The following is a 15,555-nucleotide window of genomic DNA, read 5'->3' on the forward strand; positions in this document are numbered from 1 at the left end:
CCTGTGTTGCTTCCACAACCTTATAAACAATTACTCTCAAACATCTCAAATATTCCATGAGAGTTAATTATTAAAAATGAACAGATTTGAAAAATTAGGGGCAAAATATAAAACACTTTACTCAGATACAAGAGTTTTTCAAAGCAGCCAAATACGCAATATAAATAAATGCCCCCAGAATTAGTTTTATATTTTATTGCAGAGTAAAACTTTCTCTAACCTTAAATCACTAAATGGATGATATATTATATATATATATATGTGTTGTAAAAGAACGAGAAAACATACCTCAAATTCTTTTCTAAGGCGTTCCTCACGTTGAGTGCTAAATTCAAGTTCACTTGTTTGTCGCCGTAAAAGGTCAGAGCAATCCATATGTTCTGTTTCTAATTTTTCTACTTTCTTGTGCATATTTTGTACAGCACTATCTTGCTCCTGGAAAATAATTCATTTTTGCATCAGTAAAGTTTATAAGCCATGAATGAGTAAAAGTTTACTGTATAGAAGACAGTGAGTCACTAAATCTGGGCTTCAACCATAATAGGTTAATTTATACAGGCAAGAGGCCAAGATATTTTCCAACAATGTTTCAGAATATACATTTGTTTAAAAAGCACTACTGAAATTTTACAATTTAAAAAGCTGATTCATACATATTACAATGGAAAATATGTGTAGCATACTAAAATGTTATGCTAGTTCAATTGACCTCTGAGAGTATTTATATAATGCTGTCATTCAACTATCACACATAATGTTTTGCCTCTTGCTAAAATTTTGAAGTATTTAGTTATTCAATTGTATACTGCTTCTTTGTGTTATAAGGAATGATTAGCTTGAATGCCTAATAATGTTTGCATGAGCCCATGGTACTTAAACTACATGTTTATAGCTCTTAAAATTGCATCCACTAGATGGCTGTGTTTCATTTCCTCTTCAGTTTTCAAAAAGTTTTCAAATGTTTGCTGGGCTACTGAAAGACAAATAACTTCAGGTACTCTTCTACTAAAATCTCTCAATCTCCTTCTCTAACTAAACTCAGAAACAAGAGTTGAATTTTATTGGAAGTTCAAAAAAAAGTTAACATACATATAATAGTATTCTCCACAGTAACTAATCTAGATCCATTATTCTCATTTCAGGCCTTTAATAAAGTCCTCCTCCCCATGTTTTCCTCACCAGCACAATCTTATTCATAGACATACACATATAAAGATTTACACATACTTCCAAGAATTTCTATCATTTTTATCATCAGAATCTGGGTGAGTACGTTGCAAGCATCAAAGATAACTCTCAGCTGAGTGTGGTGCCTGTGCCTATAATCTCAGTGCTTTGGGAGGTGGAGGCAGGAGGATCACTTGAGGCCAGGGGTTCAAGACCAGCCTGCGCAACACAGCAAGACCTCGTCTCTAGAAGAAAAAATTTTTAATTAGCCAGGCACAGTGATGCACACCTGTAGTCCCAGCTACTCGGAAGGCTGAGGGAGGAGGATTGTTTTGAGTCCAGGAGTTCAAAGTTACAGTGAACCATGATCATGCCACTGCACTCAAACCTGGGTGATAAAGCAAGACCTTGTCTTTAAATTAAAAGAAAGAAGAAAGAAAGTTCTACCATAAAGAAAGTCTTTTCCAACATGTTTCTCTAGGGAACCTGTTTTCAAAAAAAAACAAAAAAACAAAATCCATTAGCATCCCATAAACCAGTATTCTTTAGAACATTCCGAGAAATACCAATAAGTTTATCTCTGTCTTCATTTTAAATCTAGTTTGAGATCTCTACTATAAGACAAATGTAGATTCAAATGTTCAAAATAATTCACTGAAAGAACGATAATAAGATACTATACAAATTGGCATGCTTTTTCTGTTTTATTAATATTTTCCTTTTTCTTCCATCACTGCCTTCTTTTAGACAATAAAAGTAAAAGGGCCACACACTGAATTGAAAAAAACAATCCAAAGACTAAAAGTCCTATTCCTCAACACAACAATAAATAAATTCCTGGAACTATACAACCTACCAAAATTGAATCAGGAATAAATAGAAAATCTGAACAGACCAGTAACAAGTAGTAAGATTGAATCAATAATAAAAAGTATTCCAACAAAGAAAAGCCCAGGACTGGATGGATTCACTGATGAATTCTACCATACATATAAAGAAGAACTAATACCAATCCTCTTCAAATTATTCCAAAAATTTAAAGAGGAGGGAATTCTACGAGGCAGCATCATCCTGATATCAAAACCAGACAAGGATACAACAAAAAAAGAAAGCTATGGGCCAATATTCCTAATGAACATGGATACAAAAGTCCTCAACAAAATGTTAACAAACCAAACTCAACAGCACATCAAAAAGATAAAATACCATGACCAAGCCGGATATATACCAGGGACAGAATGAAAAACAAAAAACTTACGATCATTGCAGAAAAACCATTTGAAAAAAATTCAATATTCCTTCATGATAAAAACTCCCACCAAACTAGGCATAGGAGGAACATACCTCCACATAATAAAGGCCATATATGACAAACACATAGCTAACATCATAATGAATGGGGAAAAGCTGAAAGCCTTTCCTCTAAGACATGGAAGGAGACAAGGGTGCCCACTTTCACCACTCCTATTCAACATAGTACTGGTAGTCCCAGCCAGAGCAATCAGGCAAGAGAAAGAAATAAAAGGCATCCAAATTGGAAAAGAGGAAGTCCAATTGTCCCTTTTTGCAGATGACATGATCTTATATTTAGAAAAACCAAAAGACTCCACCAAAAAACTTTTAGAGCTGATAAGCAAATTCAGTAAAGTTGCAGGATACAAACTTAACATACAAAAATCAGTAGTGTTTCTATACAACAATAATGAAAAAGTTAAAAAAGGTCAAGAAGGCAATCCCCTAGGACCAAATTTAACCAAGGAAGTAAAAGACCTCCACAAGGAAAACTACAAAACACTGATGAAAGAAACTGAAGAGGGCACAAACAATGGAAAGACATCCCATGCTCCTGGATTAGAAAAATTAATACTGTTAAAATGACAAAGGAATCTACAAATTCAATGCAATCCCTATCAAAATACCAACGTCATTTTTCACAGAAATAGAAAAGACAATTCTAAAATTCATATAGAAACAAAAAACAGCCTGAATAGCCAAAGCAATCCTCAGTAAAACAACAACAACAATAAAAAAGCTGGAGGCTTTACATTACCTGACTTTAAAGTATATTACAAGGCTATAGTAACCAAAATAGCATGTACTGTATAAAAATAGAAACATAGACCAATGGAACAGAATAGAGCATCCAGAAATAAATCCACACATTTATAGCCAACTGATTTTCAATGAAGGCACCAAGAACATACACTAGGGAAAGGATGACCTCTTCAATAAATGGTGCTGGGAAAACTGAATGTCCACATGCATAAGAATGAAATAGACCCCTATCTCTCACCATATAAAAAAATCAACTCAAGATAGATGTCAGACTTAAATGTAAGACTCAAAACTATAAAACTACTAGAAGAAAACATAGGGAAAACACTTCAGGACATTGGTCGAGGCAAAGATTTTATGGTTAAGACTTCAAAAGCACAGACAAGTAAAACAAAAATAGACAAATGGGACTGTATTAACTAAAAAGCTTCTGCACAGCAAAGGAAACAATCAACATAGTGAAGAGATAATCTGTTGAATGAGAGAAAATATGTGCAAACTGTTCACCTGACAAGAGACTAACACCTAGAATATACAAAGAACTCAAATAACTCAATGATAAAAAATAATAATAATTTCATTAAAAAGTAGGCAAAGTACATGGATAGACAATTCTCAAAAGAATACATATATAAATAGTCAACAGGTATATGAAAAAATACTCAGCATCACTGAGCATCAGGAAAATGCAAATCAAAACCACAATGAGATATCATCTTATCCAGTTAGAATGGCTATAATTAAAAAGATAAAAATAACACATGCTGGTGAGGCTATGGAAAAAAGGGAACTCTTATATACTGTTAGTGGAAATGTAAGCTAGTACAATCACTATGGAAAACAGTATGGAGATTTCTTTAAAAACTAAGAAAAAACTATTGGCCGGGTGTGGTGGCTCACACTTGCAATCCTAGCACTCTGGGAGGCCAAGGCAGGTGGATCGCTCATGGTCAGGAGTTCGAGACCAGCCTGAGCAAGAGCGAGACCCCATCTCTACTAAAAATAGAAAGAAATTATCTGGCCAACTAAAAATATATATAGAAAAAAATTAGCCAGGCATGGTGGCGCATGCCTGTAGTCCCAGCTACTCGGGAGGCTGAGGCAGTAGGATTGCTTAAACCTAGGAGTTTGAGGTTGCTGTGAGCTAGGCTGACGCCACGGCACTCACTCTAGCCCGGGCAACAGAGCGAGACTCTGCCTCAAAAAAAAAAAAACTATTATACCATCCAATCCAGCAATCCCACTACTGGGTATTTATCCAAAGGAAAAGAAATCAGTATATCAAAGGGATACCTGCACTCACATGTTTATCACAGTACTATTCACAATAGCCAATAGAATCAACATAAGTGTCCATCTGTGGCCGAATGGATAAAAAAAATGTGGTATACATACACAATGGAATACTATTTGGCCATAAAAAAGAATGAGATCATGTCATTTGCAGCAACATGCATGGAACTAGAGGTTATTATGTTAAGGGAAATAACCCACATACAGAAAGACAAATTCTGCATGCTCTCATTCATATGTGGAAGCCAAAAACTTAACTATACAGAGATAAAGAATAGCATGATAGATACCAGAAGCTGAGAAGGATGTGAGAATGGGATGAAGACAAATGAAGAGTTTGTCAAATGGGTACAAATTTACAGTTAAATAGAAGAAATAAGCTCTATGTTCGATAACCAAGTGGGGTGAATGTAGTTAGCAACAATATATTATATATTTCAGAGCAGCTAAAAGAGAAGAGTTGAAATGTTACCAACACATAGAAATAATAAATACTCAAGGTAATGAATGGATACCCTAAAATGACTTGATCATTACACATTTTATGCACGCATAAAGCATTCACATGTACTCTATAAATATGTAAAATATTATATATCAATAAAGGAAAAAGAAAGAAATTATTTCCTTATAAATTACCAAGTTTCAAGTATTCTGTTAGAAGCAACAGAAAATGAACTAAGACAGTCAGGTAATTGATAAATTATGGTATTTACACAGGATAAAATACCATACAGCAAGTGTTAAAGCTTTTAGAATTTGTCTAGTAAAAACCAAGAAATCACCCACCAAAAAAAAGATACTACACAGCAGTTAAACTGAATGAACAAGAGTTATTTTATTAACTTGAATAAATCTCAAAAGCATAAGTGAAAAATGTAAGTTGAACAAAGATACATACTGTATGATACTCTTATAAAACATATAAAATACTAAAATAATATAATCAATATATACAGACAGAAAATTAAACACCAACTTCAGAATGGTGCTTATCTTTTAAGGGTAGAATGGTGGTAGGATGGGGAAGTGATTCAGAATAGTCTTCAACGATACGACAATTTATTATTTGTTTGTTCTTAATTCTGAAGCAAATATGACAAACACTATCATCATCTAGGTGATGAGTTCGGTTATATTAATGGTATTAGTGAGTTATATCAGGTACTGATTATATATAAATCTTTGGGGGAGAGGTTTTTATGTTCAAATATTTAAGTTTATGGTTTTATCAATAAATCCAAGGCTGGGTATTAGTAAGCTATATCGGGTATTGATTACATAAATCTCTGGGGGGAAGGTTTTTATGGTCAAATATTTAAGCTTTATGGTTTTATCAATAAATTCAAGGCTGTGCACTGTGCACTCGTGTGTACTGTAACACACGAGAAATTTCCAAAAGATCTACAAAATACCTCATGCAGCTTACATAAAGATTAATTTGCCTCCCCTCAAATAAATTTAACTTTACAATTTTTGTCACAGAATTTATTTTCTAATCAAACGAAAAGCTACCTGGATCCTTGCAGTGGAAAAGTAGGGGGCTGTGTGTGCACGCGTACCTGTGAAAATCATATTAAGGACACTGGTAATTGAGGGAGTTTCTTCTTTGTTCCACTAGAGGGAGATGTTGAACTTAAAATATTTTAAAATAAGGCTTGTTTTTGAACTGACATTTAACATCACAGGAAACCACATTGTGCTGTTAGAAAATAAATTTGCTTTCTTTCCACCTCTTCCAGAAACATAGACCAAAAAGAATGATTCTTTATATGTATTCATATAAACATTTCCCAGAATCCAAAATATGGTTCCAATTCTGAACCATTATACGAGTATAGTTAGAAAAGTATCAGAGCTAAAATATTCCTTTTCTAGCTTATAAAATACATCAATATAACTAGCTACCACCTTAATCTAGTACATAGTTATCTCCTGAAAGAGCTAGAATAAGTTCTTCTTCCCTAAATCCCCACAGCCATCAGAGTTCTACAATCAAAGACAGTGTGTGTTGCTGGAAAGTATAAACTGGTACTAATTTTGTATAATGCCTATCATGAGCTTGCAAAACAAGCAATTATATTTATACAGCAGAATCACTTCGCCTGACCGCTCAAGATACAGACAAGAATGCTAGTGAATAGCTTTTAATTAGAGCCAAAAATTTTGAAAGAAATAAAATATCCATCAATAATAGATCGCTGAAATATAATAGTACCCTCTTATCCACAGTTTCACTTTCCTTTCAGTTACTCCAAGTCAACCTCAGTCCCAAAATAAGTGAGTACAGTACAATAAGATATTTTGAGAAAGAAAGAGGGAGAGACCATGTTCACATAACTTTTATTAGAGTATATTTGTTATATAATTGTTCTACTTTATTATTGGCTATTATTAATCTCTTATTCTGCCTAATTTATAAATTAAACTTCATTATAGGTATGTTTGTATAGGAAAAAACATAGTATATATAGGGTTCGGTACTATCTATAGTTTCAGGCATCCATTGGGGGTCTTGGAACAAATTCCCAGAGGTTAAGCCGGGACTACTGTATATTAGGAACATCCACATGACAGAATATCATGCAAAAAATAAAAGAATAAGGAATGGACATCAAAAGAAAAATGCAAATGTTATTGAGTTATATAATTTCATTTATCTATATACATTAACATATATTTATGCATCCTTAGATGAGGAGTGAAATTGGAAGGGAAAGGGGATAAGACCTTTACTTTCTGCTTTTAAATTTCCCTAAATAAGTGGCATTTGTACAATGAACACAATATAGTAATTTTATAAATTAAGTATTAAGATATTTCCTGTTTGGAAAAAACAAGCAGTACTAGTGCCAGAGTCATTTTCTACGCCATTTGCTAACGGGATACCAGTAGAAAGTTTTCCAGGAAACTACAAAAGAAGTGCTCTGCTGCCCTTATTCATTTGAAGCAAACTTCTTAAACACTTCCTTTTCATGTAACTTCTTCCAAACTGTCCCTAGATCACAATTGTACTTCCTGGGTCAGTCTTTGAAATGTTACACCCCAATCACTAATCAGTAAGTTATCTTAGTATACAACCTACTGCTGCATAAGCCTGGTCTGATAACTTTCTATGCTGCCTCCCTACTCTTCCTCCTCTTTCTTTAGTTCCAGGTATTATTTTCAATCTATATTTCCCATGCCTTAATCACTAGATACATACACCAAAATTAGTCAATGAATGAGAAAAGGATAACTTTATTCTCTGGTTGAGCCATAGAAATTTAGAAATGAAATAAATATGAAAAACATATATTCATCTTCTAAAGGCTTTCAGCCCTTCTGATAAATTATACACTGAAATGAACTGGGAAAATGACAAAAGAAGAGCATAATGGTTTAAAAACAAAGATTTACTACTGCCTTTCCCATACTGTCTACAATAGATAAGCTTGTGGCAAATAAGCACCTTTAAAGTTCAGGAACAAAGAAAAATAAATAAATTAATTAAAACATTAATTTTTAAATAAAAACTTTAAATAGAGATCAAAATAAAATAATTATATGTATTTTCAAAATCAACATAAATACTTTGTTCTAAAATTATTTTGGCTTTGATTTCTTTTGAAATTCCAAATAACACTAAAGACAGACATAATTTTTATGTTTTATCAAAAGAGGGCATGGGTTGGAAAAAAATGAGAAACATTATCTTAAAATGAGGTAACTTTTGAGGTAACTTCAGTAAGAATTCACATTAATATTCCAGAGAAGGATGCCTCTATTTAGCACTCTAACTCCTGAGAAAGAAGAGGGACATGGCATAAAATTGAGATTTTCTTTTTATAGTGGGTCTGAATTCTAAAGCCCAGATGAGAGAAATATTACACCAGCTTTGTCTGTTAAAGATGAGGTTACGCTAAGAAAAGGTTTTTTTTTAACTTATTTGAACACTATATAATACCAACACCTAATTATAGGGTGAAAAACTAAGCCCATCAACAGCCAATAGAGGGAGAATTTTACTCTATCCCTCAAGTTGTTTTAAGAGAGCCTTTTTAATATAAAGTTATGTAATAGTTTTTTAAGGTTATTTTATAAAAGAAAAAGCCATTTTAAGTAATTTTAATAAAAAGGACACGAAATAGAGAAACAGCTCTGAACATTCCAGTTACAAAATACAATGAAATTTTTCCTACAAAAGCAGCAAAGCAAGATATTGTCACTAGTAACTAGGATGTATATTCCCCCATTCTTCGCCACACATCATAATTAAAGACTGATACAGAATTTTTAATTGTTTTAGTACTTCATAATATAAAGTTTGGCATAACCACGTTTCATTTGGGATTCACGGATAGACCAAAATCACACCAACCACACATTTAAATACAGGTCTCTGAATCAGATTTTATAAGTTTAGGACTCTGGCTAGTAGCACTATAGATTTCTGAATGTTTAGAAATAAAGAAGTTATTTTAATTTACTTAAGCTTGCTTGTTTGTTTCCAGGTAGCCTTTAAGATAATTATCAACAACAGCTCAAATATCTGCTCTCTGAAGACTTCCTTCCTTAGTCTCTCCCAGGTAAATAAATTTCTCTTTTATGGTCCTATAGTATTTTGTTATTACATTGTAATATATTTTCTCTCTTTACGTGCCTCTCTATGGTAAAAGATCTTCCAGGGCAGAAACCATATCCTAATCAGTTTTATACCCTCAGTATTGAAAGCAGTTAACTCAGTAAGTACTTAGGGAAAAATGAATAAATGAATGAATGAACAAATTACATAAATTACAAGCAGATTCAGAATACAAGATGTCTGAAGAGCGATCATACAACAGAGTCTACAGAGGGGGTACCTGGAAAGAAAAATACTGTAAAAAGACCATAGGTTTGGGAAAGCTGTGGTTTTGTTGGTACTTAAGAACTTACATATACAATAAATTCAACATTTCCACTGTTCACTGCCAGCTTTCACTCTTAAAAAAATAAGGTGGCTCCTACTCTCTGCATATTTTGGGCCAGCTTCTGTCTTGCAAAGTTGTTTCTGACACAAAGTTACCCCAAAAGGTATTTTAAGTGAGTATTTATCATTCTTGTGACGAATGCATATCTTTGACACCCATATAAAGTCTATTTCAATTTGTCATTTTGCATTAAAAAAATTACACAAGACAAATTGTGTTATCACAAAATAAATAACAAAAGCAGCAATGGAAATTTACTTGAAATTTTTAGTTGGTTAGTGAGTGTTTTCCTTAAAGGGGATTATCTGTTCACAAATTTCCTTTAAAATACACAATACAATTAACAGTTTGAGTTTCTCCTACTTCTCCTTCAAAATAAATACATATAATCTCCTGAAAAAAATGCAGAGTACACTGGAGTGAGAATCTGGAGACCTGTAGTCTTTTCCCACATTAATCACTCCGTCTGTAATTTGAGTAAGTCAGTAACTTCTAAATCTCCATCTGCTCATTTATAAAGGGGATTAGATAAAATCAGTAATTTTCAAACTGGACTATTAGAAGCCTTGAGAATTCTGTGTGTTGGAGGGGGTGAAGGAATAGAGGATAATCAAGAATTTGCACATCTTAAAAAGAGTTCAAAAATCACTGCAATTGCTTCTCAGCCTTTTGGCTAAGATCAAATGTAGCAAAAATCACTGCGATATATGATTTGTAAGGATCCTTTAATAACCAAAATCCTATTATTCTATTTCTTTATGCTATTAAAGACAACTGTTAGTCTCATGTTTTAAATTGGAAAAATAAAATATCAAATATACACATATGTCCTTCTGGAAAAAATCACTTAAGGTATGCAAGAGAAGTCACCCAACTCTAACACTAAGGGTATCTATTGGTAACAGTTGCTGTATTGTCATGTAACTACAAATGAAACATGGCCTTTCAGAGATCAAAGAATAGAAATAGTTTTCTCTTGGGTGAGCTACTCAATTATCCCACTAACGTAATTTTGAAATCATAGCGTTAAAAAGACATATTTAAGGAACCGAATTATGATTTTTTAAATACCTGTACTATAAATTGTAACTCTCTTCTTTCTGCTTCCCATTGTTCTGTTTGTAATCTAAACTCCTCCAATGCTGTCTCCCTGACATGAGACTCCATTTCATTCTTCTCCTGTTGATGCTTTTCCAATGCTTCCTTTATATGAATAAAATCTTGCTTTACTATTAGATCAATAAAAATTATCTTTCTTCCTTCATCCCCATTTTAAATATACAAAGTCGCTCTCCTTACTTATAAACTGTTAAAACTCATTATGATTCATGTTAAAATCATTAATAAAACTATAATTTTGATCATCAGAATGTAGATCTGTATAATCAGCTATGGTTACCAATTTAAATAACATTTTATACCTGCTTGTATATATAGGCATATATTTGGCCCGATTTTTCTGAAAAATTTAACTTCAGAGGCTTGAACGAAATATCAATACATGATAGACATAAACAAAGTAGATTCTATTTAATATGGAAATCTCTACTAATGAACAAAGTGCTTAGATTATCCCTGATAATTTATACATAAATCTGACATAGAATAATGTATTTCCAAAAAGGGAGAAAGAAAGAATTCTGTGCAACAAATCAGGATAAGGAAACTCTAAAATGTTAAAAATTTGACAAACAAAAAAATTTTTTTTTGCATTTAGACCGTAACTAATTCTTAGTTCTACATTTCTCAAATAATATTTGAAAAATGCTTTGGCCTTTTGGGTTTTCCTAAGTATTTACAAGATCTAATTTGGTTCAAAATCTTAAAAATACAAAATGTGAGTTTCATGAGAAGCCCAATTTTGTAACCTATAGGATATAAAATAAGTCCCCATTAACACAAGGAGAAAAATTCCATGGTTTATATGAGAAAGCAAGCCTCCCATATCCATATATGGTAGCATGGATCTGTATAATAAATATTGCCCTTATAACTTTCACTAATAGAAAGCCATCATGAAGAGCCCTGAGGCTTTTTTTTCCCTAAGGGGTCCTAGTGACTCCTAATTAACCCCAAAGTCTTTGTGCAGATCAATTGAAAGCCAGTAGCCTAAAATCAAAGCAGTGTTCTCCTAAGTAGCTAACTGATCTGCATATAAAGATTTTACATCTGATTGGTTAAAGGAATGCTTCCATACTTCTTTCCCCATAACTCCAGGATATGTTATATGGGGAAGCTTATACAGGCCCATCCAAGGACTTATAGTACCAGCCACCACCTAAACCTCCCCCATCCAAATACTAATGGAGCCCTTGTGTATGCCAAGGACTGTTCCAGGGTCTAGGAATACAGTAGTAAACAAAAGAGACAAACTATGACCATCAACGTGGAGGAAATCAAAAGTAGATCTGCTGAAAATGTCCTGGAACCATTGTGCCAAAACTTTTACATTTAGCAAATGCTTCTATAAAATTACTTTTTAGTAAAAATACATTTCCAGATTTCAGAAAAGCCATTTACACCAGTGGTAAATGTATTTTTATCATGTTTTTATTTATTTTTTATAGAGATAAGTGTCTCATTATGTTGCCCAGGCTAAAGTGTGGTAGCTACTCACAGGTGAAATCATAGTGCACTGCAGCCTGGAACTCCTGGGCTCAAGCAATCCTCCCACCTCAGCCTCCTGAGTAGCTGGGACTACAGGTGCAAGCCACCATGCCCGGCTTTATCATATATTTTTTAACTGTTACTTTAAAAAATAGCAAATATAGGCAATTCAAAAATCTATCTTCTAAGTCTCTGGTAACTTCAACCTTAAACTACACTTTTACTTTAGGGAATAAAAAAGGAACAAAAAATGGGGGAATAGATAGCTCACAATAATTTTCATAAAACCTAAATATTTTACACCTCATATGTTTATATAGAACATGCTCTACATAGATATTGAAGCTTATATAAAACATACAAATATTTTTCTATATTTATTGTATATCCAGACCAATTGGGCCCATATTTCTAAAATTCCAAATTTTCATGCTGCTATACCAAAAGAGTTATAGGTTCTTACCTTCTCGCAATATACTCATATAAGTGTTTTCTGTTTTCTTAAAATTTTTTGATCAGAGTTCTCAAACTGTTTTTCACACAAAAAAGCAGTATACATATTAATATATTCCTAAAGCATACTGTAAAAGAGACCAGCAAAAATGCTCCTAAAAAAGAAAGAAAGGAGGGAGGGAATAGGAAGAAAGGAAGGAAACTAAAGGATAACTTCAAATAATGTACAACACATCTTAATAAATATTACATTATATATAGAAAATGTCCCTTGTAAAAAATATTTTACCTGTAGACTTTTCTCTAGCCTGCTTTTTTCTTTCATAAGTAAATCATATTCTCTATTGCAATTTTGAATGATATTGTCCCTTTCCTCCAAATCATGTTCAAATCTTCTGCATTCTTCTTTCCATTTCTGCTGGGAAGTCTGAAATGCTTTCTCAATATCATTTGCCTTTCCTTGAAGTTCTGAATTCTGAGCTATTAAAAATATAAGTATATTTACAACCATGAGTTAAATGACCAGGAACCCAAAAACCTAGGCATTGCAGTTGGTATCATTTACAGCATGATCTTAGGACAAAACATTTAAACTTTTCACTCCAGGAAATGCTTGAAAATCTCACAGTCCCTGAACAAATCTATTCTGTAATTTCTCAATCTCGTCTTCCCCTTCAGACAGAGGTGATTTTGCTCTGAAATAGTGTACATATTTATGAAGGCATGCCCAAGTTTAGGTACACCTCTAAGATCAGCTGTAATTCTACTGCTTTTCCTTATTCAAGAAAACAAATCAAAAAAAATTTTTTAAAGACTGCGATACATAGGGCAACTTTTTAAAAAGACTCAGTAGATTACAAATTTTGATATTTGACTATTGGTAACAAACAAGATTGTCACAAAGTTGAGGCTGGGAACTATTGCTCCAAAACTTAGAATTGGATGTATTTACTCCTCCAATTTAGGCACAACTCACTGTATTACCAGCACCTTGCAACACACTACCACTACTGGTCTGTTCTGGCATCTAGAAGAGAAATAAGGAAAGGCTTCCAGGTCTGACTCCAGCACCTGCCACCTGATTAAACCTCTCTGACTCTCTGACCCTCGGTGGGAATAAAAATGCATCCTAGTTAAGTTGTGAAGATAAAATGAGGAAATATGTACAAACACACTTGTTAAACAAAAAATATCACAGTTATATTAGCAGTATTATTTCTAAATTATATTGTGTTTTGAATGGATCATACACTCAAAAAGTTCAAAAATTCAAAGGTACAAAAGATATAAAAAGATACACATGAAAAGTCTCCCTCCCATTCAGCTGCCATCTCCAGAAGACATTGTTCCATTGTCTAGCATCCAGTATGGGTAAGAAGTTTGAGGCCATTTTGATTCCTGATTCTTTTTTGCATTGGGCTTATTTTTCTTTTTTTTTTCTTTTCTCTTTGAAAGCTTTGTCTTTATTTTTTGGAAATTGCATAATGCTATGACTTCAGATGGGTCCATTTTATTACATAGTGGTGAATATTTAATGGACTCTTTCAATTGGGCAATCATATACTTTATTAATAGTTCTGAGATATTATCTGGAATAATTTTGTTGATAGTTTGTTTATCCCTCTCTGTTTTCTCTCTTACCTCTTTCTTTCACTATTCCCTATTATTCATATTGGTCCTCAAATTTTCTTGTCTCTTCTCTCCTATTTTTCCACCTCTGCTTTTTTATGCTCATGCCTGGGAAATTTGTTCCAGCTTCATCTTCCAAGGCTTCAATTGGTATTTTTCATTTCTGCTTCCATATTTTTAATTTCTAAAAGCTTTCTTCTTTTACGTCTGGTTCTTGCCTCATGGATGAAATATATTCTCTGTAAGCTGTAAGGAAATTAATGCCACTTGTTTGTTAAATTTTCTTCTTCCTGCAGAGTTTCTGTTTCTTCAAAGATGATCTTTTTCCTCTCCATTTTAGAGGCTTTCCTCAAATATCTAGTAATTCTTGGTTGTCTACTCTCACTCAAAAGTGAGGAACTATAAGTGTAATGTAGTTTACACAGCAATATACCCAACACCTGGATTCTGAGCTTGAGCATGGAGGTTGACAACTATGGTCTTTACTGAAGGAGGATCTGGCTGGGTCATTTATTGAGAAACTTCAAACATCAGTATCATTAGGTTTGTCCTCTCTGTTAGTCAGGTGACCTACAGAAGAGTCCTCCAAGTTCCCACATGGAGTGTAGAAATCTGGGTATTAGGTTTTGAGGGAAGCCAGTTAAAAAAAAAACTAGAAGAAATAGCTTCTCAATATTCAGCATTGAGTATGCTATCCTTCTATTTTCGACAGTCGAAAGACCCTCTATTTCATCATCTCCAGAGATTAAATATCTTGACTTCCACTATGAAGTGTGAGCAACCCCAGAGTAGCATGCCTTTAGGAAGAAGATCTAAGAACACATTTGCCTCTCAAACAGTTTTCATCTAAACTCATCATTTTACCCCTTACTGCTGCTACCCCCATTCCTAATTCCAAAGGTATCTGGTGTTTCCACTTCATGATCCTTTTGACTATCTAAGAATTTGTCTGACAGCTTTCTCCAGTCCTAGTTTAGGATTCTGATGTCTCAAGTCTGCTAAATCAGTTATTCTTCATCTATTTGCTTTCCAGCTTCCAAAATGTTCTCTCTTGTCACATTTCCTATTCTCTCAATTGTTGTGAGATTTTCTTTTTAAAGATAGCATTACTCTACTAGGGTTTTTACGCTAGCCTCAACATTTTGTTTCAAAAATTTTTTAAAATACAGAAAGGTGAAAGTATTGTACAGTGAATACCCCTATATCTACAACCTAAACTCTACAATTGTTAACATTTTGCTATATTTGCTTTATCAGACATCCATCCATCTATTTATACATCCATTCATTTATCCATCTATCACTCCATAATACTTGTTTATGTATTTCAAAGCAAGTTGCAAACATCATTACATTTCACTCCTAAATAACTCACCATGTATATCATTAATTGGAATTC

The 15,555-nt window shown here is 33.3% G+C and overlaps 1 protein-coding gene across 7 annotated transcripts in view; it reads right to left on the minus strand.

Annotated features, from left to right (window-relative positions):
• Nucleotides 1-15,555, minus strand: part of CCDC171 (coiled-coil domain containing 171) — a 367,143-nt gene that overhangs the window by 334,929 nt on the left and 16,659 nt on the right. For 6 of the 7 annotated variants that reach the window (XR_006737860.1, XR_006737861.1, XM_045563091.1 and 3 more), the window contains exons 5-6: nucleotides 12,817-13,007; nucleotides 289-435 (exon numbers count right to left, since the gene is read on the minus strand). Coding sequence is in view for 5 of the 7 variants with exons in the window: in XM_045563091.1 (XP_045419047.1) it covers nucleotides 289-435; nucleotides 12,817-13,007 (338 nt within the window). In the remaining 2 variants the exon portion in view is untranslated. Of the gene's footprint in view, nucleotides 1-288; nucleotides 436-10,538; nucleotides 10,671-12,816; nucleotides 13,008-15,555 lie in introns of all 7 variants that reach the window. The other variant, XM_045563094.1, reaches the window with a different exon arrangement.

The sequence above is a fragment of the Lemur catta genome, chromosome 10 (assembly GCF_020740605.2).
Source record: "Lemur catta isolate mLemCat1 chromosome 10, mLemCat1.pri, whole genome shotgun sequence".
Taxonomy (NCBI): domain Eukaryota; kingdom Metazoa; phylum Chordata; class Mammalia; order Primates; family Lemuridae; genus Lemur; species Lemur catta.